At 37.2% G+C, this 27,118-nt stretch overlaps 1 protein-coding gene across 6 annotated transcripts in view; it reads left to right on the forward strand.

Annotated features, from left to right (window-relative positions):
• Positions 1 to 23,593, forward strand: part of ATP2B1 (ATPase plasma membrane Ca2+ transporting 1) — a 60,617-nt gene extending 37,024 nt beyond the window's left edge. For 5 of the 6 annotated variants that reach the window (XM_062015857.1, XM_062015863.1, XM_062015839.1 and 2 more), the window contains 14 exons: positions 782 to 943; positions 2,551 to 2,765; positions 3,741 to 3,983; positions 5,954 to 6,195; positions 8,714 to 8,951; positions 9,895 to 10,074; positions 10,158 to 10,245; positions 10,524 to 10,630; positions 12,557 to 12,748; positions 12,883 to 13,096; positions 13,213 to 13,424; positions 15,460 to 15,567; positions 17,449 to 17,631; positions 22,129 to 23,593. In XM_062015857.1, coding sequence (XP_061871841.1) covers positions 782 to 943; positions 2,551 to 2,765; positions 3,741 to 3,983; positions 5,954 to 6,195; positions 8,714 to 8,951; positions 9,895 to 10,074; positions 10,158 to 10,245; positions 10,524 to 10,630; positions 12,557 to 12,748; positions 12,883 to 13,096; positions 13,213 to 13,424; positions 15,460 to 15,567; positions 17,449 to 17,631; positions 22,129 to 22,440 — 2,696 coding nt within the window. In that variant the 3' untranslated portion in view covers positions 22,441 to 23,593. Of the gene's footprint in view, positions 1 to 781; positions 944 to 2,550; positions 2,766 to 3,740; positions 3,984 to 5,953; positions 6,196 to 8,713; positions 8,952 to 9,894; positions 10,075 to 10,157; positions 10,246 to 10,523; positions 10,631 to 12,556; positions 12,749 to 12,882; positions 13,097 to 13,212; positions 13,425 to 15,459; positions 15,568 to 17,448; positions 17,632 to 17,861; positions 18,021 to 22,128 lie in introns of all 6 variants that reach the window. The other variant, XM_062015879.1, reaches the window with a different exon arrangement.
• Positions 23,594 to 27,118: the final 3,525 nt, after the last annotated feature.

Here is a 27,118-nt window from a genome sequence, read left to right on the forward strand (position 1 = left end):
TCTTTCATTCACCCTCCTCAGCAGGATGAGGCAGAAAATAGGATAAAAAGCTTGTGGGTTGAGACAAAGGTGGGAAGATCACTTACTAATTATCTTCATGGTCAAAACAGACTTGACTTGAGGAAGATTCATTTATTGTCAATTAAAAAGAGTAGGATGGTGAGAAACGAACATCTAAAAATACTTCCCCCCCACCCTGCCTTCCTTCCAGTCTCATCTTTGCTCCTGACTCCTACCTCCTCCCTCTGAGGAGCACAGGGAGATAGGGAATAGGGTTTTTTGGTCAATTCATAGCATTTTTCTCTGCTGCTCCTTCATCCTCACACTCTTCCTCTGTTCAATCATGGGGTCCTGTTTCATGTGTTGTTTATAAGTTTCTCCAGTGTGGGTCATTCCCACAGTTCAGTCTTTCATGAAGAGAATGCACAAGCGTGGGATTTTCATAGGCCACAGCTCCTGCCATGAGCCTGCTCTGTCATGGGCACTTCACAGGATGCAGCTTCTTCCTTCTACCGGCTGTGTCATGGGGTCCTCCATGGGCTTCAGAGCCCAGCCTGTCCCACTACGGTCTTAACCACAGGCTGCAGCTCCCTTGCTGCCAGCAACTGAGCACCTACACCCAATACACCTGTTTAAACATTCATGTGTAGTGTGGCATCTCTGGATACAAAGTAGTACACAGTACCGGTGTTTAGTGGAGCCTGGTGTTATTAAGCTTTTTAAGTACCATTGATTCTGGGGACTCCCCTGTGGCTAAACTTTATTTTATCTTAACTTCTAGCTAAAGCTCAGGATGGTGCAGCCATGGAAATGCAACCACTGAAGAGTGAGGATGGTGGGGATGGAGATGAGAAAGACAAGAAGAGAGCAAATTTGCCAAAGAAGGAGAAGTCAGTTCTTCAAGGCAAACTTACAAAGCTCGCAGTTCAGATTGGCAAAGCAGGTATGATGTATCAATACCCTTCTCATGTTGCTAAGACGTGTTTGAATAACGTTGGAACATGCATAGTTTGTGCAGAGATAGCTTAAGTAGCCTCCCTTCACTGGTTTGATTACTTTAAGTGCAAAATTCCAATGCGTGCAAGTATGCCATTGCACCTGAGGGTGCTGATGGCTTTTCAGACTGTCACGTGGGTGACTTTTATTTTTCCTTGATTTAAATAGATTCATGCTTTAGCGTATAAGCTTCTGGGAGAGAAAATTCCAGTTTTGTAACATTGGAGAACTGTTGAGAAAGATGGTTTTGGATAAGCTATGGCGTTTAGTGATGTACCTAGAGAAATATAAACTGCGTGAAGTCTGGAAAACGTGGTGGAATCGACCAGGTTCTCTGGTACACTTCAACAGGTGTAGGAATTTCTACTTAACACGTCTTGCTGTAATGTAATATTTTTATTGACTTTCTGGTTTTTTTTTTTTAGCTTCTATTTACTCTTTGGTTAGTTAATATTCAGGCTGTCTTGTCAAAACATTCATTAAACTGTTGCTTCTTGAAAGCAGTCTAAACCAACAATGATGCTGAGTGTAAATTTTAGGATATATTTTCTAGTATGAAGAAGTTTAATATTCAGGATTTAGTTTGGTCCATGTAGAGTTGTTGAAAGATTTAAGCTAGAAGAAACTTTTGGAAGTCTTGTGGTCCAACACACGGCTCAAAGGTTTGACTTCAGCTTCTATCATGAGACAATTACAATGTGAGGACAAATCAATTCAACTTTTAGGTTTAGAACTCCATTGTTCTGTATTTAATTTTTCAAAGAGACTTAAACTAACAAATGTAGAATGAAACTTCCATGGTATATTTAGTGTTAAGTGCTATTCTTATCAAACAATTTTTTCACATCTTTTGTAAGTAAGAGCTCTTGTTTTCCTTTATCTACCTTTTGACCCATTTTAATTCCCCATGCACCCTTAATTAACACTTATCTCCTTTACACAATGCATTTTTCTGTCCTGCTGCTTTGGGACAGTGCACACACTGAAGCATCTTTATAGAAAGAGTTGTTCCAGCCAGGTCCATTTTCCTTCACTGTTTTCATGTGGTGTCTTAAGTGTGCAGCTCAGCTTCCTAACAGCAGTTCTAATTTGTCTTACCAGTTAGTCCTGGTTCACTAAACCCTGTGCTTAGCTGCCATATTTAATCACACCTTCAGCAGAGAGAGTACAAACTGTAAGCAGCTTTTTGTACTGAATAAGTCAGCAATACAATCACTGAAGACCTGCTAAATTATTTCAGTTCTTACTCTGCTTAGTCAATTGACTTTACTTATTTGTCTTTTTTGATCATAATTTAATCTACAGTTTTCAATTAAATGTGAAGAAAAAAATGATTAAGGAAATTTCTAGGTCAAATCCAAGACAAAATACTTGCATTGGAAGTTAAAACACCTTTGAAAACTATCTGAATGTTTCCTGACTTGTGTGTTTAAAAATCATAGTTATAATTTAATTTCAATGAAGATAAAACTATTTGCACTTGACTTATCCAAAGTCTGTGTTACTAAATAGTTGAGACAACTTCTGAAAACTCTTTATTCTCTTTTTAACAAGGTTTGTTGATGTCTGCAATCACAGTCATTATCCTTGTGTTATATTTTGTAATTGATACCTTCTGGGTTCAGAAGAGACCTTGGCTTGCTGAATGTACACCAATTTATATTCAGTATTTTGTGAAGTTCTTCATTATTGGAGTTACAGTCTTGGTGGTGGCAGTACCAGAAGGTCTTCCACTTGCAGTGACTATATCTCTGGCTTACTCTGTTAAGGTAAGTGGGTAGATGGGGAACAGATTTTGAAGTAAGTTGAATGTACTTTTCAGCTGTAAAATCTCAGTTGAGGTATGCTACATCATATATACATAACAGACTGGGGAGAAGTTTTCTGGTTTCCCTGATCTGCATAAGAAATCCACTACAATATTTTTCTTTTCCTATGAATACATGCTAACATGAACAGTTGTCACCAACTGAAGTTGAATGGGGTTTAGCTCGTAACATTGTAGCATCTGCTTATAATGAATGACTGTGTTAGAGTTTGTAAATAATAAACTCTTCTGTAAACCTGAACTTCTGCTTAACTGGTGTGTTAAGCAACTACTACAGAGTTTCCAGATGGATTCTCCCCGAGAACTGAATTTTATAGAACACAAAGCTTCCTTTTATTACACCTCAGGTTTTTTTAACACATGCTTTTTGTTCTCTGCTTATTGCTTCAGCTTGCTCTAAAGAATTTAAAGTGATATTTGACCTATGAAACTTGTGAGTTCCTCACTATCTTAGCTGAAACATTAGGCTACCAGTTTGTATTCTTAAGTCTGACTCTTATCATCTGTGAAATATTTAGCATGTAATGTTTGGATAAGTCTGTAACATGGCTTACTTGATCTTTCCTATAAACAGACTTTTAAAAAATACTGTATCTGGTAAAGCTCAGTCAGAATCTCCTCTGTTTCTAAATATCAGAAACTATGCTTGTGACAGCCTCAATAGTATCGGTAGTCACTGTGATGTTCAGATACAGAAGAATATGAACCTTGTTCAAAATAAAGTTTATGATGTAATAGACTGAAGAGAATCCTTACAGAATGTGGCAGCTACAAATTCTTTCTCTGTAAGATGCCAGGAAACTTAAAGATTGCGTGCCTTCTGAAACTGCTGTGTAAAACTAGACACCCAAAATGAGAATTTCTGAAATGTGAACTAACGGTCCTGGATATCTGTTAACTGCTTTTGTTTCCTTAGAAAATGATGAAAGATAATAACTTGGTGAGACATCTGGACGCATGTGAAACAATGGGCAATGCAACAGCTATTTGCTCAGATAAAACGGGAACATTGACCATGAACAGAATGACAGTGGTCCAAGCCTACATCAATGAAAAACATTATAAAAAAATTCCAGAACCAGAAGCTATTCCAGAGAAAACTATGGCTTACCTTGTGACAGGAATTTCAGTTAATTGTGCTTATACTTCCAAAATATTGGTAAGTGGATTTCTTCACTCTAATCAAGATAACTGAACAACTTCCTTAAAAGATGCAAATTGTCTGGTGGCCACGTGGTAGGCAGTTAAGTGTGTGTGACAGAATGTAGGGTGAGATACTTTGTACCTGCTGTAAATTTCTCAACCATTCATTTGAGACTAAACTTCGAAATTGGGTTATTTCAGTTAGAACTGATAATTTAGGTTTTTAATTTAAAGATGTAATCTCAGGAAGATAACTTCCTTTAAGTTCACAGTTATGTCTAAATTGCTTTTTATACGTGCAACTGCTTTACTTGAAGAGTATATTGGCTCAATTTGAGTGCTATTTCAAAGTAAACATGTAAGAGTAGCACAACATTTGCTAGAATGTCATGAGAAAATGAAAGTATAGATGAGGATTTTGATGGATTTTTATTTCAGAAATTAAATAAATTGGCACTTCAAGATTTAGTAGAAGCCTCCACTAGGAATTCTTTGTACAGAAATAGCAGTAAAACTTCAGTCCAAAAGTTACTAAAGATACCAGCCAATAAAGACGGTGTCTCTTCAAGAATTTCCGCAATATCAGTAGTTGAGGCAGCACATCAAGATCACAGAATCATAGAACAGTCAGGCTTGGAAGAGACCTAGAGATCATCCAGTCCAACTCATCTGCTAAGGCAGATTCACCTTGATCAGGTTGCACAGGAACATGTCCAGGTGGGTTCTGAAAACCTCCAGAGAAGGAGACTTCACATCCTCCCTGGGCAGCCTGTGCCAGGGCTTCATCACCCTTATTTTAAAGTAGTTTTTCCGTAAGTTTAAGTGGAACTTTTTGTGTTCCAGCTTTTGTCTCCTACCCATTGTTCTATCATGGAAAACTACAGAAAAAAAGTGCCACTCCATCCTCTTGACATAATACATACAAGTTTCTGCCCCAAGCTTCTCTTCCCTGAGCTGAGCAGTCCCAGTTCTCTTAGCCTCCCCTTATATGTCAGGTGTTCTAGTCCCTTTAGTATATTTATCACTTGTGTCTGGACTTGCTTCTCAATACCCACATCTCTCTTGCTGAGAACCCCAGAATTAGTCATCTTAATCTGCACACTTAAGTGAATATTTTGAAAGTTTGAATATTCAGTATAGCCAAATCCAAGGTCTTGCATCTCTGAACAATGAAAATGGATCACTGACTTATTATTAACATAGTTCGGCTCTAGCTGCTTGAGGTTTATCAAGCAGAGTAAGTGCTTCTGTCTTTATTGCTAGAAACTACATTGCAGTGTTATAGCTGTATAAGCTCAGAAATATCTTGAGAGAAGTAGTCCTTTACTTATACCACTAGTACATGCATATTCCACATTTCTGAAATAAGAAACTTGTTCTGCTATTAAGGGATTGGAAACTGGTGTCTGAACTCTTTCCAGTTAAATAGGCCATGGCCTGGAAAACGGAACTTGTAGCGAGACTTAAGAAGCTTAAAGACTTAGTTTGTTCAGCTAACAGGTGATGTGATCATAGTTTAAGTCATTGAAGAAGAGTTATTACAGGAGAGAATACTTTAATTTAGCAGAAATTACACTATTTAGCTTGCTTAAATCAGCTTAAGGAAACTTACTTGTACTTTTATAATGCAAAATTATAATTCAGGGACTGCACTCAATTGATCAGATAGATGTTTCAAGCAATGGAAAATGTCTCTTTAGAAAGGTCATGTTGGGTTTTGATACAAAACTAATGAGTTGATTTTTTTTTTTTTAAAGTCCGAGAAATACCTGTTTAGAATCTTTCAGTTCCAGAAGCAGTAACTTACAAAAGGCATCAGTATGACTTTAGCTCATGTCTCATAGGAAAATATAATCATTACAAAAGTGAAACTCCCACATCCCCAGAGCTAAGTTTGGCCTTAGCTTCCTTGCCGTCTAAATGCTGTACTTCAGTGGTTCATAAAGTTAACCTCCTAATCAGCGAAGGTTCTTGTTCTTCTTGCAGCCTCCTGAAAAAGAAGGTGGCCTACCACGTCATGTTGGAAATAAAACTGAATGTGCCTTGCTGGGATTGCTTTTGGATTTAAAACGTGATTATCAGGATGTAAGAAATGAGATACCAGAAGAAGATTTGTACAAAGTGTACACCTTCAACTCTGTTAGAAAATCTATGAGTACTGTGTTAAAGAACTCTGATGGTAGTTTCCGGATATTCAGTAAAGGTGCCTCCGAGATAGTTCTTAAAAAGTAAGAACTACATGTTATAATTCTGTGCTTAAATTTGGCTAAATGTTGTGATGAGACAGAAGTGCTAAACAACAGTCTGTGAAATATTTCTGGTAATTTTCTGGACAATTAGCATGTCAGTTACTTAAATACACAGACAGACACACACCCTCACACCTGCTTCCCCTCAAGCTTTCATTTTTTCTTGTGAACTCTGCTCAGATACAGCAAAGCATCCACAAATTGATCTCTCCCATCTTCCAGAAAGCCTTCGACAACTGATATGCCTAAGTTCCAGGAAGGACTTGTGCCTGTGTATAGTGATTTCTTTCAGCTTCGATAGACTGTGCAAGTTGGTGCCCAAGTTAAATCATTTTAACAGGAGCTTGAACTTGGACAATGGAGAAATTTGAGGGCTTTTAATGTGACAAAGCAAATTGCTTCCTTATCCATCTACCTATCTATATAGGATTTATTAGAATGAGATTAGACTGTTAGTGAGAGATTAGTCACAGCTGGGACAAACCTTTAGATATAAAAAAGGCTGTGGTCATTCATAACTAGATGAGGAGACAGGTCAAACATGTATGCATCACGTTCTCTAAGAACAGCAGTTGTAGCCAGTGCAATTCTGGTTCTAAGATTAGAGTATTTCTAGTCTTAAATAGCTTATAGATTCACCAGTTCAGTTTGCATTTTTTGTTTGCTATTAGCCTCACAACTCTATCTACTAATACACTAAAGAAAAAAGATGAAGTCTTCCTTCTCCTCAGCTTAATGCTGGCAACAAAAGGTCAATCTTTAAAGGACTGTTGTTCCTTTTGATATGGAACTTAGTTGTGCAATTTTTCATATCTAGATTTTAAGCCAAGTCTGAGAAGTGAATAAGTATGTCTATATTTGCATTACTTCTACCTTCAGAAATACTTTGTACCTTATTATCTTACTGAGCAATTGAACTGTAGAAGCTGCTCTTTTGGCCCAGACTCATGTGATCCACTTGACTTCATAACTAAGATAAGAAAATAAATAATAGGACATTTAGCAAGGAATAACAAAATCTAGTCTGATTTTAAGTTGTAAATCCAAAACTATTTTAGAGTATGCACCAACTAGGAAAAAGTTTTGGCATCATAAGCCACTTTGTTTATATGCTACCTCTGCAGTGCCAGAAATTAATCTCAGGACTTGTAACCTGCTTTGTCAATTTGTACTGCTTAATCTTCAGTATAACATGTATAACTGTTCTTGAGTGCTAGTTAAACATAAATATTTCTGAGACAAAAATGAGTCACTAGTAAGTGTAGAAGAAATGCAGCAGATTTTTTCAAGCAAGATAGTTTTATTCATCTTTCCTTACCGTCAAGTCAAATATCTGAAGTGGTTTTCAATGAAATCTTTATATAAAGCTGATTGGCTTCCAGTTAGTCGTCTTGGTATGCTTTAAATTTGTCACAAGCCCTATGGTTGCAGGTAACACAAGATATCCTTAGCACTGACACGTGAACTTGAAGTATCTGCATAACTTTTATTTTCCGGGCTGAGGTGGCAACTTTTATATGTATTACACTTGGGAATTCCCTAAACTTTTGGACCAAATACTTAAATGTTAACAGTAGCCAGCAGATCTGCCAGGTCTGAACTTGGTATTTTTAAGCAAGCTATAAATTCTTGTAATGTTTTTTCAGTGCCACATTAGTACTAATTTGTAAAAACCTCGAAAACCGTATGGTATTGCTTTAAGACAAAACTTTACCAACACAGATGAATAAGACTAAACTTATTGTTCAAAATATTTGGTAGTAGAAAACTCTTGAAATCAATACTGGTATGCTGTCTATGAAAGCAATGGCATCTTTGGCATGAAGAAACAACTAAAAGAGTGTGTGTAAAAATGATAGAGTACATAATGTTGGGTCTAGTCTCTTATGAAAATATTTAAATCAGAATCAAGTATTTGTTCTTAATTTAATACTTCATGTTAAGAACTCTATGCCAGACCCTCACTGAGTTTTCTGCACTTAATGGGATGCGGGAGGCAAACCTTACTATGCTTTAGGATAGCAGTAACTGAGTTTGCTTTTAGTGCTCAAAGTGTAATGTGTAGAGCTGTTCATGCACCCCATGCATGTCCTGGAAACATTCTATACTTCTGAGACTTACATAACTGTTAACACAGATTATTTTCTTGAACTTGAAACTGGATTGACTGACTCAACCAGAGCAGATACCGGTGTGTTTACATACAGTGGAGAAATGGATATTTCTGGAAAGTAACTAATGTTTGTGTCTGAAGTTAATTGGGCATTATTTTCACCGTAGGATGACCGTCTCAGTTAACTTTCTACAGCTAGTGTGTTTTGCAGTTGGGAGGAGTTTAAGTGCTTATGGCAAGATTATCTTAGAGATGTTCCTACTGGCTCTGTTTTGGGTTTGTGTGTGAGACTAGTGGAAAAAATTACTGAAGCTGACTAATAAGCCATTGAATAGGCAGAACTTCCAGATAAAATCTGGTAACTTTTTAAATCTTCCTTTTCAGGTGCTTCAAAATACTGAGTGCTAATGGAGAACCAAAAGTATTTAGACCTAGGGACCGTGATGATATTGTGAAAACTGTAATTGAGCCAATGGCTTCTGAAGGGCTCAGAACCATCTGCCTGGCATTCAGAGACTTCCCAGCGGGGGAACCTGAGCCAGAATGGGACAATGAAAATGATATTGTTACTGGTCTGACGTGCATTGCTGTTGTTGGGATTGAAGATCCTGTGAGACCCGAGGTAGGGTTACTGACTGAACTGCAGTGATTCCATCGCAACAAATCCTGATTCATGTTGTTGTTCATCATGCAGAGTATACAAGAAACTGAATTGCTACTGTATGCCTTAAGCATAGTTGATAAATGAAAATCTAATTTCTTGGGGGGGAAAGTTAATGGTGCTATAAAAGCAGATTAAAACTTCTTAATGTCACTCATGCTGTGTTACTGAAGCTCTGTACAAACTAATGACTTAAGGCGCTTATTGTGCAGGGTCTCAGCAGAGCGAACAACTTGTCATTTTTTTGCCTCTTGGAATGTTAGGAGTGTTGTTTAGTGCAATATTTGCCACTGTACTTGTTGCCCACTTCTCATGGAAAATGGAAAGGATGGTTTTTTCATCTGAGAACTGAAGTAAGGAGTCCCGCTTGTGGATGAGGGCTAAGGAGGGTACTATTTTTCAGTAGTGGGAGCTTTTATGCCACCTGTAAGTGGAAATCCAATCTGATCGGTACTGTAATCACTTCACACTAAAAGTCACAGGTGAAGGAGTAGAATGTGAGCTGTAGTTTATTTCACATAATCAGAAATGAAAAGCCAGTATTCAGTACCTTTGAATGGTACAGCTTGATACATAGTGAAGTTTTTTGTAATATTTTTGAATACTGAAATATTAGAAAAAAAATAAAAGGGGATGACAGACATGGACGTGACATTACAACAAAGCCCCTTTGCCAGAGTTGCCATCTGAGTGTTTTTCTGGCAAAGAATTATGGTAAGCTACTTTTTTAAAATTTTTTTAAATGTTCCATAACAACAGTTTTGATTTTAAAATAAGATTTATCCTGGATTGTGCCAAAAAGACTTCTTTCATTTACATATCTAGATTTATTCAGTTAATGCGCAGTCTCTGAGCCTGTGGGGTTGGTGTTTTGTGGTTTGTTTTGGTGTTTTTTTGCTTATAGGTACCTGATGCAATAAAGAAGTGTCAACGTGCAGGCATAACTGTGCGTATGGTCACTGGTGATAACATTAACACTGCTCGTGCTATTGCGTTAAAATGCGGTATTCTGAATCCTGGTGAAGATTTCCTGTGTTTAGAAGGCAAAGACTTTAACAGGAGAATACGCAATGAAAAGGGAGAGGTAAGCACATCAACTTTGCAAAGTAGCTCAGCAGATATTCCAAGTCTCATAACTGTAAAATAGAACCAGTGTTCTTTTTGCAGATAGAGCAAGAACGAATAGATAAAATTTGGCCAAAGCTTCGTGTTCTTGCAAGATCTTCTCCCACTGACAAACATACTCTAGTAAAAGGTAAGTGAGAACTATCTGAACTTCTAACTAAAGCTAGAAATTTATTTTTTTACTTCTGAAAAAAAAAAATCAGAGTAGTGTGAAATGCCCATATGGATGTCTTCATTTCCCAACTCTTTTGGGTTTTTTTCTTTACTTGGGAAATATGTGGTTGGTTTTTTTCCTCTTTTTTTAACAACTCTGAGGAGGAAAAAGATAAAAACTCCTGAATTTCTCTTTAATATTTAATTTGTGTTGTCAATTTTGAACTATAACACTGAGATGTCATTTTATGTTAGGTATAATTGACAGCACCGTCTTTGAACAGCGGCAAGTTGTAGCAGTAACTGGTGATGGTACCAATGATGGTCCAGCTTTGAAGAAAGCGGATGTTGGATTTGCTATGGTATGGGGTTTTTTTATCTTCAGTATTTTGAAGACGTCTTTTAACAAACTAACTTATCAAGTCACTTAGAGATTAAACAACTTTCCTTGTTCATGGGATAAACATCTCTCACACTCAATACTTTTCATTACTTTTTTCTTCTTCCTCAATCTTCCAACTTATCCAAGTTTTTACTTGATGGAAAATGTCCTTGTGGCATTTGCCATTGAATTAAAGTTACAAAATGCAAATACAAAATGCGAAAGTCACTTCCAAATCAAAGTCTTTTTACACAAAGTCTTGTTGCAAAGTATAGGAGCAGAATTAGTGGTACTGAAGATTTCTGAAATGAGATCAGTTCAATATAAGGCCAAAATTACTTTAGGTGGTAAATAGCATGCTATGTTGACTTTGAGTAAAGCCCATATGCATTATGGAGTGAGTTTGTTTGTGTTTTCCATGAAATAATGCATGGGAACAGAGAGACTGTAATGAGAGGGACTGACAGTTGATGTTAGAAATGGATTTGGAGGCTATAACAAGATAGCTCTAGTACAACTGAAGTAACAGCATTTTATGACAATCTAGGATCTCCAGTTTTATGGATAGTTACCTAGATTACTTGACTTTGTCAATTTAAATTCTTTCAAATGGTAGCTAAACCAAGTGTGGCCTTAAGTGCTGCTACTACTACGTAGACTCATGCCCTAAGTACGTAGGCTTCAGCTTCCTTCTGACTTTCAAGATACTGTAAGATGGGTTTCTCAAGCTTCCTCTTGCCTCAAGATTCTTCCTCAGTTTTAAGCTGAAAAGGTACAGTTTATTGCTAGTAGGTCACTTTATTAGTCTTTGAGAACTTGTTAAGCATTTGAAAGGAAAAAAAAGGGGCCACACTCCTCCACTGCATACAGATGCACTGACTCAAATGCTAATCCTGAAGAAAAAAGTAAGAGGAAGAGCTTTTGTTCTCAGAAGTATTTTTCAAAAATGTAATGCACAAATTTGACAGCTATGTATGAAATTTTCTCTAGATTGTAACAGTCTTATTGTAATGAGCATCTGTTTTCTACTATTGTATAGCTACTGTAGTTGGTACTGTTGGGGCAGATTTATTTTCATCTTCCAGAATTTGTTTCCTACATTTACTGTTTATGTTCATCTATGTAAGAAACTAATTTCTCTAATTGCTTATATAAGTAGGACTTTAAATTTACAGTCTACTGTATGATATTTAAAAGTACCTTTTAAGATATACACATAGCTGTGCAGGTGACTATTTCCTTGGCAAAACAATGTATCAAAAATAGGGTTATTTAGATTCACTATTGAGTTAGAGTTTTTGTAATGCCAAAAGCAAAATAAATACCCTCAAAGTAAGTATTACACAACTCACAATAACTGGTTTGATGCTGAAAGAGACTACAGGTGATTAAAGATGGCATTCATTAGTGTCACGTGCAATGACATTGCATGTTCTCCTGTTTAATGCCAGTGCTCTTCTGCAAAAGGTTTTTGGGGGTACATATTATTTTGGTGTGTTAGGAGCACATGCATTGCCCTACTGCTGGAATCGGTTTGGCGCTCTCGCTGGGACACGTACTTGACTGTAGTAGTGCACCATCTGGTGGCCTTGAATTTGAGCAAGGTTCAGTGACGTTTCTCTGGGAGAACTTACACAGTGTCTTTATCATCGGTTATCCTATATTGAGGATTTTAATTAAATTCTTTAAACTAAAGACAATATTACCTCTTTTGTTGTTTAATTTTTCACATGCTTGAGTAGAACTAGCAAGAACTGATATATTATCAGTTAGATCCTTACATTAAAATAGTCTTTCAGACGTGGTGTGTCAATGTGAATGCTGACCAAGGGAAATAGTAGTAGATTCTACTACATAAGCCAATAAATCCTCATATATTTCATAACATTTTTCCTTTTCTTACCAGGGTATTGCTGGAACAGACGTAGCTAAAGAAGCTTCTGATATTATCCTTACAGATGACAACTTCACAAGTATTGTTAAAGCGGTTATGTGGGGACGAAATGTGTATGACAGCATCTCCAAATTTCTTCAGTTCCAGCTTACTGTCAATGTAGTAGCAGTAATTGTTGCTTTTACAGGAGCATGCATAACACAAGTACGTATTGGTGGTGGATTGTTTCAGCTAATAAAGATTGAAAATATCATGATTTAGTCATTCTTGATTTAAAACTTTTTAACAGTTGCAATTTGTTCACTTGTATTGGAGGGCTTATGTATCTATCTTTATAGGATTCTCCACTTAAAGCTGTGCAGATGCTGTGGGTAAATCTCATAATGGACACATTAGCTTCTCTTGCCCTGGCAACAGAACCACCCACTGAAGCTCTCTTGTTGAGAAAGCCTTATGGTAGAAACAAACCTTTGATTTCTCGTACAATGATGAAGAACATCTTGGGTCACGCATTTTACCAACTCGTAGTGGTCTTCACTCTTCTGTTTGCTGGTAAGAATACTGAGGCTTTACAAAATTATTCTAAGTTTAACAGGGAAGGGATTTTAAAACTAGATTTTTCTTGTAGTGTGACACTGATTAAGCTGATAAATGCCTTTTATACACAGGTGAGAAAATTTTCGATATTGATAGTGGAAGAAATGCACCTCTGCATGCTCCTCCTTCAGAACATTATACTATCGTGTTTAATACATTTGTGATGATGCAGCTTTTTAATGAAATAAATGCCCGAAAAATTCATGGTGAAAGAAACGTTTTTGAAGGAATCTTTAACAACGCAATCTTCTGTTCTATTGTTCTCGGGACATTTGTTGTACAGGTAAGTAAATTCTTAGAGGGTGGGGGGAACGCCCTTAGTATACTGATGTACTTGCTTATCTTGAAACTGCTAATCAACTAGTGCCAGGCACTTCACTTCTGCAATGTGAAAAACCTTCAGTGTCAGACAGTATTACCATTTTGAAGTGATGCTTGACAAGGTTTTCAGGTAAGACCTCCTTAACATTGCTAAAATTGGAATGTAGAAGTGCTCATGTTTTATTTTTTCAATTTTATGATCCTTCAGTTTGACACTGGAACAGCCTGCCCGGGGAGGTGATGTAGACATGTAGATGAGGTGCTGCGGGACATGGTTTAGTGATTGGCTTGTCAGCGTGAGGTCATGGGTTGGACTTGACGATGTTAACGGTCTTTTTCCAACCAAACACATACTAATGTTCTAGTCTTTTGACAAAATTGGAAGAAGTGGTATGCATGGCCCCTCCCCTGCCTCACCCGAACTGTTCCTCGTGTTATCTGCCCATGGGTCTGATTCAGAGCCTTTTATAACAATTAGAGAAAAGTTACAAGCTCTCTTATCTTATTCATGTCCTAACCTCTTTAAGAAACTTTAGAAACTACAGTATCAATTTTTCTCTTTCTAATGCAGATATCAGTTATCTATATTGTTACTATTTTGAAGTTATCTGTATATATACTGCTGTTTTAGGTGAAAAACACTGATATCTAGGGACATCCGTTGGTGCATGTAGGCAGATTTGAAACAGGTAATTGGCTAACTCAGTATATGCTAACAGAGGAAAGGAAATTATATGAAATTATTGGAATTGACTGGGTTAACATGGGTGTTGAAACACCAAGTCAAAATTGAATCTAAAGAAAATAGTTCAAGAAGTAGTTTCATCTTTTAAATAACTTTAGCTTTTACTTCATCAGAAAAAAACCCCAACAAATCAGTATACTGCTTCTCTTCAGAACTCTTTTTTTCATTTTTACTTGAATTATTTCAGATTTGAGATATAACCTACACCTTAATATCCTCTTTAGACTTGAGATTCCATTAGGTTGACCAAATTCATAATGGTTCAAGCAATGAAGATGTGTGCACCTCTGCTTCTTTTAAAGTTAGTTCACTTATTCTCCCAGGTTTAGGTTTCTTTACTTGACACTTCTTCAGAAGCTAATCTTATTTTTAGGGTTGCATATGCAGCAGACTAACTGTTGTGCAACAAAGCCAGATATGTAGAAATAACTTCCGACTGCAACTGTGTTCCCTTTATAAGCTTGGTGGACTGAATGCTTTCCCTGATAAATAACTGCTGAGTTGTTGTCTCAGTCTTTTATTCTGTGTTAATAAAATAAGGTACTCTTGGGCTTTTCAGCTGCCAGGTGTCCTACTTAATGGTCAATGCTGTCTCCTTTTCATGCCTGCCCTCCTACTTGAATTGTTGATTCTCCAGGGCAGACTTTCATGCATATCATTCCTATGCAGAGAGATACCTTACTCATTAGGGCCTGTACAGCTTGCTGCAATAGGTAAGTCAGTAGGAGCTCGTTTAATCTAGCTTTTGAGATCTCTGCTCCTTCCCCTAAGACTTACTACGTAGATATCACACCATGATGCTTTAAAATTGATATTTAACACTGACAGGATACAAAGTAATATTCTGTGTTACGATTTCTGAAATGTTTCATGTCTCATGGATTTGTGACTTCTAATAATACAAGTTCATTAATCAACTTGATAAATAACCACTGCAAATTTACAGCATCAAATACATGCTGTAATTGTGAAATGAAGGGGAAGAACTGCAAGCAAAAATAAAGTAGTCAACAGGTTTTTGTGTGACATTTGAAGAATAAATGGGTAGTCCTTGAAATATTGAGAAGCATAAGAAGATGGCTTAGGTTTGGGCCCTTGTTCGAACTGCTGAGACAATAGAAGTGTGTATGCCTATTAAGATGAGAAATCCTGTGTTCTAGTGCAGAGTTGTCTGTAGTGATCTTGAAGCCTTAAGGAAATTTCTAGTACCCGGTCACTGATACATGCTTGCTAATGATGTTTCTTCTTACAGATAATTATTGTGCAGTTTGGTGGGAAGCCTTTCAGTTGCTCAGAACTCTCAGTTGAACAGTGGCTGTGGTCCATTTTCCTGGGCATGGGAACACTACTCTGGGGCCAGGTAAATGAGCAAATTCTATTTGCATTAGAATACTTTACATGGAAAATACAAATACACAGTCTTTAGCATTCAGATCTTTCAAGTGGACTATGAATATACCACTTATTATAATTGACTAGTTCAATAATTAGAAAGTTGTTAGTTGGTTATTGCTTACTCAGACTTTGTCAATTAGTTACATTTCATAACTAGATGGTATGGCTGATTTGTGTTTAGTAACTTAACTAGAAGCAGCTGTAGATACCTTGTAACCTGAAATTATATCTTTAGTCAGATAAATGCAAGAGAAGTTTCATAAAAATACAGATGCAATGAACATATTAATATTGTTAATGACTGTTAATGTTGAAGTTTATTTAGTTTAATGCGGAACGATTTTCTTGAAAAAAAATCTGAGTTTACAACTTACTAGTGTATTCTTGATTTAAAACCTTTCTGGAGTAGCAAGAAATACAGCAAATCTCAGAACAACCTTCTCTTTAATATTTACTTACATGTTATGAAGTACTTGGGAAGTTCTTCCACCTATTAAGCTATTTCATTTTGATTTATATTTCCCGCTGCCTGGGTTTCATTACTATTCCACACACAACAGGGACTGTAAGGAGCAAGCTTATTTGCAAGAAACTATTGCTATATAGTTTTCTACTATTAGTTGACATAATTGTCTAAACTTTTCATACCACATGAAGAGTTTTCCATTATAATTTCTTCTGTTTTGTAAAGGACACTTCAGGTTTCAGTATAAAGTTGGCAAAGTGAATTTTAATTGTAAGTACATATGTAGAAGGCTATTTTAAAAGTGGGTATAAGATTTTTAATGAGATTCTCTGGAAAATTAATTATTTTTCAAAATCAAGTAGGATCACTCTGAGGTTTAAAAGCAGCCTAGAAGAGAATCGAGATGGCTTGAGAATATCTTTGACTCAGTGTCTTACAAGGGCAAAGCTTCCCTGCTGCAGTTCACACTGCTCTAGCATCTCATTAAAGTCAAAGAACGTTTACTTTGAGAATAATAGGAACTGAAATGTGATGTGGGAGCATTCGTGTTAGCAATTTCAGCATAAGAGGCTATTTATCTTGCTTTTGGAGCAGTCTTTTTCCTCTGCAGCTGCTGAAATGGTCTTCTAGGTTTGTGATGATCAAGGAAAGCAGTCTTGGAACTGGTCTGGATCTGCTAGATGAGACGTATCAAAAGATGACTCCCCTTAACTACATAGTTCACCAGAATAGCCCTGAAGGTGGGGATGAAAAGGAAAGCTGGAACAGCCATATGTAGCTTTTGTTTAGTTTGAGATAGATGAGCTAGTGTACACCAAGTAGTAAAGTAACACTCCGGTATAAGGATTTTTGAAAGAACATCACTCACTTTGCAAAAGGATTGATAATCCTTCAGGTCAGAATGAATGCATGTCTGTTCTATATTTCTGATTAACTGTGGCTACTTTAGTTAAATGATGTATTTTTCACTTGAGGTAATACATCATGCTCATCGACTGATGGAGCTCTGAAAGCCCTAGATATAAGCACAATCTACAGAATTAGTGATTCTTGTAACTTCAGAACTGCTCCTTCCTGGCTGGCATAGTCAAGCAATGTTAAAATGGAATACTTTGTCCCTAGCAAGGATGTTTTATTTTCTAGGTTTGTAGTCCAAGTTTAATCTCACACTTCAGTTGGGTTGGTAAGGATATTCACAGCTTTGCAGGTATTCAGCTGGAGTGATTGCTTTGCGTTGATGCACTCATCCCATTTACATAATTTGTTTTTTTTAACTTGGTAACTGTATGCAGGATGTTATGTTAAGCCTCAAGTTTGGTATTACGTTTAAAAAAAACAAACCCAAAACTCTCCTGATTAGTTTTTTTCATTCACTGTTAGTTGATTTCAACAATTCCAACCAGCCGCCTGAAATTCCTTAAAGAAGCTGGTCATGGAACACAAAAGGAAGAGATTCCTGAAGAAGAACTAGCAGAAGATGTAGAAGAGATCGATCATGCTGAGAGAGAATTACGTCGTGGTCAGATCTTGTGGTTTAGGGGCCTAAACAGGATACAAACTCAGGTATGGTCTTGAAAAAGGTAGGACACAGTGGGTTTTAAAAGGGAAATCTCTCTCCAGTCCTTTTACTAAGGTGGCAGTTCTAACTGATGTGACTGAGACTGTGAAAAGGGGGAATGAATGGATGTGTAATTCTTGAGGGCCCTGTTTTCTTCAACTCTAAATGCAACTCTTGCCTGTATATCTGCTCTATTTTAAAAGTGCCTTTTTTCTTTACTTTTTGTGTGTTATAGATGGGATGGTCCTTTCTCTTGTTCTCTCTCTCTCTTGCTGAGCAAGCTGTCACAATCTCTGATTCCTTGCAGATGGATGTAGTGAATGCTTTCCAGAGTGGAAGTACCATTCAGGGGGCTCTAAGGCGGCAACCTTCCATCGCCAGCCAGCACCATGATGTAACAAATATTTCTACCCCTACACATGTAGTGTTTTCCTCTACTACTGCTTCTACTACTGTGGGGTGTGAGTGTGTGTTCCTAAAGTGCATGAAATTAACATTTCCTGATTCACGTACCTAACGTTTCTCATTTTCTCCTTAGTACTTAAAAATCATCGTTCAGGCTTTTATAGAGAGCTCTTCCACAAAGTGGAGTCCTCAAGACTTTTTTTTCTTAGAGGGCTGAGAACAGGTGGAACAGTTTCAACAAAAGACTTTAATGCGAAAGCTGTGAGCCTGCACATCCTGTGCCTTCATTCACGTACAGAGGGGAATTTTAGGATAACCTGGGAAAACTGTTGTAAATTTTCGAGTATATGCCTCTTAGGATGACTTATACAGTTAATTTACTTATTCCATGTAATCATGGATGCAGGTCAACACAAAGAGATGTCTTTGCACTGCAGCACAAATGATACTTAAGGTAAACAAGCTGATGGGAAAGCAAATGATGTGTTAAAAATATGAATGTAGTTAGAACACGGAGCATTACATTCATTTTCTTTGTAGCCTGTAAGGAACTTCTGAATCTCTGCTTTTGATGGACCTTTTATACTGAATAACACAATTTTCTCGACATCAGGATTCAGGTGGTGAAACAAGACTTCTAAAATGCGTACAAGTCAGAAGAAACAATTAGATAATAGAATAAAATGGTTTAAGCATTGAATGGTGAAACATTTAAAATCTGAAGGGTTTTTTCCTCTCTAGGTTCTTCTGGCAAGCTGTTCGCAAGTCATCAGTGAAAGTAAAGTTTGTCTCGCCTTAATTCTGCCCTCTTTATATTGTGCTCCAAGTGGCATTTCAGTTTCAGCCTTCCTCTTTCTAGAGGCTAGAGATTTAAGTGCTGGTGTATGTAGGCTTAAACTCTGGAGCCTGAAGATGTATAACAGTTGTAGTAGAATACTGATAGTTAATATCTATTGTTAAAGAGTTTTGCATCTTAGTTTCATAGTACTTGTTTAGCTTCTTTCTCTAACTTCCTATAGACTGGTTACATAATTGGTTTTTAAAATAACTCTGAGAGGGCTTTTTTCCCCTATTTGCTTTTTAAACTTTCAGATTACCAGATGGATGAAGACTCTTAATTTCAGGAGCTGTCTCAAATGAAATCTTCTCTTCTGATTTCTTTGTTTTATTTTGGCCAGAATTCCTATGTGAGCTTCCACAAGTATTTCCCTCCTGTACTTGTTCTCCATTTGTGAGATAGGTATTTCCCTACCTTGCGGTAGTATTGATGAGAAGCTCAGCTCATGAATTTGCATGCATCAAGAACACAAAATGAAAAGTAGATTTAACAGTAAGGATGCACAGGATTGCATCTCCTAGTTAAAATGCTGATTAGTTACCTGTATCCGTAACTATACTCAAGACCATTAATTAGACATTCAGAATTCTCTGGAGAGCAACTTCATTCCATGCTGCCATTTGAGCAGAATCTAACGGGCACCGCAGCATTTCATTGCATCAAATGACCAAGGCAGATACGGAGGTGTAATAGCTGTGAACTAGTTTGTTGATCCTCACTAAGCAGTACAGCCTTTTGCTACACCCTCCAGGAGAATTAACTTTTGATAGCTAACATATACTAATGGGAAGCAGATGTGTAATTTAATTGTGTCGCTCTTTCAGAGCTGTTGGAAAATAGTTCAGCTGTTCCTATGCAGTGAGGCTGCAACTCTTAAGCAGCCATCTGGCTAGGAGGATTTGGAGTGCTTACTGCATTCCTTGCTATTCTGGTACTAATATGAGGAAGGCCTGATGACAGTATAAATTACAGATAACAAATTGTCTTGTTTACTCCTCATTTATGGTATTTATTTATAGTTACCTCACTTGTCTTATTATCTTGGAGTTGTAAATAAAGCCTTCAAAACAATAGATTTTCCCTTTATTTCTGCCCTCATGGCTGGACTCTTTAGGGGTCCTAGGTTCATAGGAGCATCTAGAACATTTGTTTAGTATGCATTCTGCATGGGAATCAAACTTTTGATATGGGAATGCTTATATTCCTATGATAATTGTGGCTGTCCTGTTAAGCCAAAAAGTGCTTTCCATTATTGCTTACCATCAAACTTACCATCTGTAAGCAATGAAAAACCAGTCTCATGAGGCAGTCATATTTTGTTTTGCCACATAAATCAGTGGCACGATGGGATGCAATATGCCAAATAAAGGCATTGCAAACTTTCAGTCTGGCATTGTCACTGCTGGTTTTTGTGCCAAATGCCAAGACGTTTTATGCAGCTTGATGGACTTGTTTAAAGCTCATGTAACGCGCTAACTCCTTAACGGCATGCTCAGTTTTTTCATTTGATGCACAATAAAGTACAAGCTGCTTTTACTTTTGAAGCACATTCATGCTATTCCCTGTCCTCTATTGGCAGTCAAATTCTCTCTGTTGCAGGGGAGGGACATGATAGCTTTTGATTAAAATTCTTTATGCAGGTACTCTCAGTGGTTAAGGCTGGAAGAACACTTATTTCTAGCGGTCAAAGAACATGGTCAAGACCTAAGACTATCATGGGCAGTGATTCTGTAGCAACAAATTTGATAATGCCTTACTTTTGGGGAGCCCTTCTTTGTGTATATAGTGAGGTTGTTTGGTATATCTTAGCTGTTTTGGAAGTCCATGCTCTTGATCTGCTTGACTTTCCAGCAGGGTTCCTTCACCTGAAAGTCACTTTACTTTTACTATCAAGGAACTCCACGGAAGCACTAGTCATGACGTATTTCCTAACTTGAAATAAGTCATCTTGGATGTACTAAAAAATACCTTTAAATTGGAGTTACTGGTTATAATAGTAGGGGTTTTGTTGTGGGATTTTGTTTCTGTTTTTTTTTTTTAACTACAGAGTTTCTCTGCTGCTTGTTATACTATAGAGGAGTTCTGGGATTGAAGCTATGCTATGCTGGAGATATAGGTTAAGAGTAGAGAATTCAATAGGGAGCTAACAGAAGGGGAAAACTACTGTGACAAAAGTGTTGGGCTTACTGACTTCTGCTTAACCTTATTTATCAGTTCAAGAATGAATCCTGAATTCCCATAGTTGCTCAGGGAAATCTGTGGGGTGTGGAAGCAGAAGGGAAATGTGGACAGGTAATCATTCAGATTACAACTCGGAAAGCTTAAATTCAACTCAACTTGGACATGCACAGTTTGCAAAATGAAGCTGTACTTTATTTTAATTTCACTCTTGAAATGTCTATTTATTTATTCTATAAACTTTGCTTTCTGAAATGAAAAATGTTAGTTAAACAGTGAAAACACTTGAAATGATGCTCAGCTTGGGAAATTTGTCCATTAATTCAATGTAAATTGAAGACGAGCAAAGGCTGATCACCTGCTTCTCTCATACTTTGTGCCACTTGAAGTCCCTTTGTTGTGGCTACTTCGTTGTACAACACAGTATTCAGGTTTCCACCTCTGGTCTTAAATTTCCGAAGTGCTATTCAGCAAGGAACTTTCTCTAGTGTGGTAAATGGGTATATACTCGAATATTTACAGCTGTTACAGTGGGATCCTTTTTTTTTGCATGACTCGTCGTAAATGTCCAGTCATTGTGACATTGGCTTACACTTGCTTGGCTTTTTCATGGTCAGTTGACATCCTAATTCCTAGCATGCGAATTAGTAACCCTTTTATCCTCTAACTTATTTTCAGCCTCTCTGCCACTCCCCACCCCTCCGCCCCCCCATCTCCCCCAAGCACTCAGTAAAAAACTCATTAGGATTTATTTAATTTGTGAATAAGCAAGTAATTGTTGGCCTCACTTCTGAAAAAAATGCTTAGCCCTTGTTAAATAATTGAACAATTCTAGTGCCATGTCTGAATTTTTAGGCCCTTCAGCTTTTTGCAGTACTTGTACAATTTTTATTCCTACTGTATAGACTGGCAGTGCTCTACTGAAATGCTCTTCATTTTTTACAGTTTATTGCAAGTTCCACTGCATCACATACAAATCCGATTCACTCATGTCTAGCTGTGTGTGGATTCAAACTCATAAGAACCATGCCCTTGGCAGCACACCTGCATCATTTTAACAACCCTTTTCCTTTGTTTGCAGATCCGAGTGGTGAATGCATTTCGTAGCTCCTTGTACGAGGGGCTGGAGAAACCTGAGACACGAAGTTCAATTCACAACTTTATGACGCATCCTGAGTTTAGAATAGAAGACTCCGAGCCTCATATTCCCCTTATCGATGATACTGATGCTGAAGATGACGCTCCAACAAAACGCAACTCTACTCCCCCACCCTCTCCCAATAAAAATAACAATGCGGTTGACAGTGGAATTCACCTTACAACAGACATGAACAAGTCTGCTACCTCTTCATCCCCAGGGAGCCCACTACATAGTTTGGAAACATCACTCTGATTGTAAGCTGAATGTTAACACACTAGCTGCATTGTAAAGAAATTGAAACTGGGTCTCTTCACACATTATGATGGACAAGATGATATTCTTGTCTTGGACTTCAACAGAAGACACACTTGTACGAATGTAGATTTATTTTTTTAAAACAAAAAAGCTTTCTGCCAGACTGGAGGGTGCTTTTCTGGGGGTGGGAGTAATAATGAACTCTGACAGATAAACAGTAACTCGGCGTAAGTGACCTGTGGATCATCAGTTGTACTTACGAATGGTCCTGAACAGTGTGTTAGCAGAGCTTTAGTTTATCATGATCCTTTTCTGAGGGGAAGGCTGGGAAGGGCAAGGAGGCCCGGGATCATTGAATTGATACTTTAATTTCTGCTGTTGGCTGTTAATAATTTGGATTATTTATGTTTATAAATGATACAGATCTGTTTACAAGGTTTGTAGATACTTTTTTTTGTTCCTGTTCATAGATGGGAAGCTTCCTTATAAATGATGCAGAGAAAAAAAAGAAAAAAAACCAAACAAAAAAAACTAGTCCTTCAAATACTGCTGTATTTTCAGGAAAAGGGTGTTTCTATTGAAACTGTACTAAATTTTGCCTGCAATTTACCTTGTTAAATATTGTAGATAAATTGCTAATACTAATAGCCAAATAGATAACACTAATGCTTTGTAAAAACATGAGCAGTGGTGTTCTAATGAAGTTATGGCCTCTGTCCTAATTAGTTTCTTAAATACATTTACTACTTAATGGTTTTGAAACAACTGTTTAATTTTTAAAAATTTTGAGAAACTTACTGAATAACTTTTGTTCAGAACTTAGTAGGATTGTTTAATGCAGGACATCAATATGTGATGGAACTTGCTTGAAATATTTCTGTTATCTCGGGCAAAATGGATTAAATCAAAATACATCAGAATCTTAGTCCTTTGTTTTTGTCTAAACATGTTAGTTTAGTGCTGTCTTGGTGAACTGTGAGTGGAACTGTGATTTTTCTTTTATTTTTTTTCTAATCTATAGAATCCTTCATGCAGCATGAGGGCTGTTGGCATTTTGAAAGGTTGTTAGTGGGTAGCATACATGTTCTCCTTTTTGTTTTTGAAACTTGTTTGTAAACATGAATAAATCTGCCCTTTTGTTAAAATAAAATTGCAGCAATGGTTTCTTACAGATTATTTTTTCTCAGCTCCTTCACTGGAAACACTGAAAAGTACTCTTTTGTATTATGGTTAACTTTTAAAATGCATTTTCAAGATGGTAACAGCCCCACTAAAACTAGTGTTTTGAGTAAATGGAATCATGGTGGCTGCCTACAGAGTGAATGTAAGCTAAGATACTCAAAAGTCTTCAATGAGCCAAAAGGATACTCTTGGGGAATGAATGATTCTATGAATAGATCTGCCTGAAATTCCAAGACTTACTGTGAGTATTGTGTAATAAATGTATCCCTGACCGCTTAAGTGAGGGGAAACTGAGAACTGATATATAGCATGGGTGAAAATACTTTTTTTCAGTTTATTAATATCTTATGCACCAAAACTGACCTGCTAGCAATGGACTGAAGAAGTTCTGGTCTGTCTCAGCTGCTGTTTAAGAGCAGTACTTGATCTGGTATTTCCTCATGTTTTCTAGTTCAAATACTGTATAGAAGGCCAATTGAAGAGATGAGTTGTACACTTTTTTTTTCTTTTCTTTTTCCAGCTCTGTTCTTTAAAATAGCAACTGATACTTTTTGCCAAATAATTCAGAATTTCTGAGATTTTTAAAAGGGCTCCCTTCAGTAGAGTGCAGGAATTAAATTGGTAATGAGAGAGGAGATAATACTGAAGTAGACTGCAGAAATGAGCAGGTTAGGAAGCTCAAGCGTATCTTTCCCTTGTGGTAGGATACCTGCATGCCTGGGTTTGTCCTTTAGTGGCTAATGTTCAACTTTGTAGCACTGTATCTCATTGTCAACCACTTCTGAATTCAGTCTTTTCTATTGTACTTGAGTAAATTCACTGAATTCTAGGCAAGGGGGGTTTGCACTTGACACTTTGTATAGTAATTTCTCAAAGGTGTTTCTAGCACTTCCATTACTAGGTGCTCGGTAGGGGAGTGTTAAGCTGTTTATGTAAGCTGTTTTCTCTATACTGGAAAAGTCAGATAAGCATTAGCTTAAAATGAGGAGAGTTTCTTTACCCATGAAATACACTGCCATGTGAGAAAGTATCTTCATTTAACTACATTAATGCATCGTAATTTGACTTCATTTGAAAAAAAGACCTTATTTTTTCCCTCTCTCCTAGCTGTAATCATGACTGCATGTTATCTTTTTTGCAATAAAGTCTACACTTAAGCCTTTTGAGGATGAGTGGGAGGGTGAATGTAGGCTTTGTACATTGGTGGTCCCTCTTGATTCTGTTAACATCAGTGTGCTGGTCTTACAGGAAATTTCCTTACAGAAATAAGGAAAATTTGTTTAAGAGGGGAGTATGCTTTCATTGTGATCTCAAGAAATGATAACATTGATTAGATTATGAAATGGTTATCACTGAGCTCATGAGGCCTTTGTTGCCTTTCTGGTTGTAAGGATTACTTGTCTTTCTTCTTGTAACTGAAATAAATAAAAGTGCTGTTCATCTCAGTCTGTATGGGGACTGAAATTCTTGAATGTCAGTACAGTACTGATTTAAACTTGAAATGCATAACAAGTCTATAAAATATCTCCTGCCACAACTAAGCTCATTCCCTTTCAAGAGGTCATGGTGTGCATCATATTATGATCAAACAATAGTAATATAAATGCAGTTCTAGACTGACTACTATTTGGTTTAAATTTAGTATTCTGTGTAGGATGTGTACTATATTTGCGTATAAGACAAATGTTAAGACCCCTAATCTTGGCTTTGAGAGAGAGGTGGAAAGTATTACTATAAAAGGACTTATTTTTTTCTGTATCAGTCTTAACAGGAAGATGAAAATGCTGCATCATGGAGTAATCTGGAGAGAATGTTGGAAACAAATGCCTTAAAGCCAAACCAATGGGTAAATGCAGGAGTCTGTAGCAAGTGTTAAGTAGATAAAAAATATGAACTAACACTTTCTGAGACTTTCTAAGAATAACAGGAAGGTTTCCAATTTGTTTTGAAAAAACAAGAAAATGTGATATTTGTGGAAGGATAATTCATGTATAGCTGACTGTATTGGGAACTAATTCCAAAAGCCTGATAAGTTCAGTTTCTACGACCAGTAGCACAAGCCTTTGCAGAGCCCTAGAATAATCCAGATCTTGCATAAATTAAAGTAGAATGTCATCATGTCCATAGTGCTTTTCAGATGCAAATACTTGGTTCTAAAGAGCTCCTATCTCTATTTTTGACTCCCACCCTCTCCCCACACAGTGTGTATCTTCTGGTCTTACAGATTTCAAGCCCTCTCTGAAATACTTTAACTTTGTTGGATGAGCTTGGCCAGCATGAAGGGTCCAGCTCCAACTCATCTCCAGGCTGAACTGGCCTGCTTATTCAGGGCCGTGTCATGAGAAATCTAAGGCCAGAATCAAGAGCCTTAGAGCTGTTCCTGCTTATCGTCTCCCTTGGACTATACACAGAACTACCTAACCACCTTCTTCAAGAAACTGCAGCATCCATCAAGGAGATATTACTTACACGGTGTCTAGATTCTACAGGTACTACTTGTCCTTTCTGTTCAAAGTGAGGTCTAGGATGATGATTTGCTTAGAAAACTATGGGATGGGCTTAAACACCTGAAAGAAGACAGCATGAAAAAGATATCTCACTAGGCAGTAGCAGCACCATTCTAGTTGCAGAGCACAAAGAGAGTTGGTGCATACACTGCAAATCTGACAAAACAAGTATTCCTCGGTAGGGGAAACAAATTGCACATGGCTCATGCTTTCATAGTAACTCAGCAGCATTATTAGGAGATTAAATATAAAATAAGAGATTGATATAGTTTATGCCCAAAACATAAACACCTGCAAGGAAGCAAGCTGGTTTCTCCTGCCCCGTATGGAGCAGGCAGAGGACTTTGCTCACGTGCAATTTTATGACCTTTCCAGATCTTGTTACTGGTCTAGTAAAAGATGGATAAGAATGCTTAGCATTGTAGAAGTTGGTCAGTCTTCAGCCATATGTGATCTTCGAGATTTAGTGAATTCCTTTGTAACTCTTTTCTACTGATATGTGCACCTAACATCCAGTTTTCTAAAAATCTGTAAAACTGTGAGGCTGAAAATAATTACTTGGCTTTCTCCTACTGGAATGGGGGTATTCAAGCTTGGAAAAGTAATGAGCAAGAGGATTTCTGGGAATTAACAGCTTTTGGTTGATGGAATGTCACCTGGCATCTCAGATTCTGTTGCAATGACAAATGTCAATCCAAATACAAAGCAGCAGTTGCTTGCTGAAATGCAAATATGCATTCTGTATCCCTTTGATTCATTGCAAAGCTCACAGTATCTTAACAGTATTCTGAACATCTTCGTCTGCTTTCCTAGGCTGCCTCCCTTGCAGGGTATGAAGCTGAAGTATGCTGGAAGACCGTAAGTACAATGATACAGAAAACTTTCTATGGCTCTCTCCATAGCAAAGGCACAGTCTTGGTGTTGATCTGTCAATTGCTAAGGCACAAAGTAAACACTAGCTTTTCCGGTTTGAAAGCTTTCAGAAT

Source organism: Colius striatus, chromosome 1 (assembly GCF_028858725.1).
Source record: "Colius striatus isolate bColStr4 chromosome 1, bColStr4.1.hap1, whole genome shotgun sequence".
Taxonomy (NCBI): domain Eukaryota; kingdom Metazoa; phylum Chordata; class Aves; order Coliiformes; family Coliidae; genus Colius; species Colius striatus.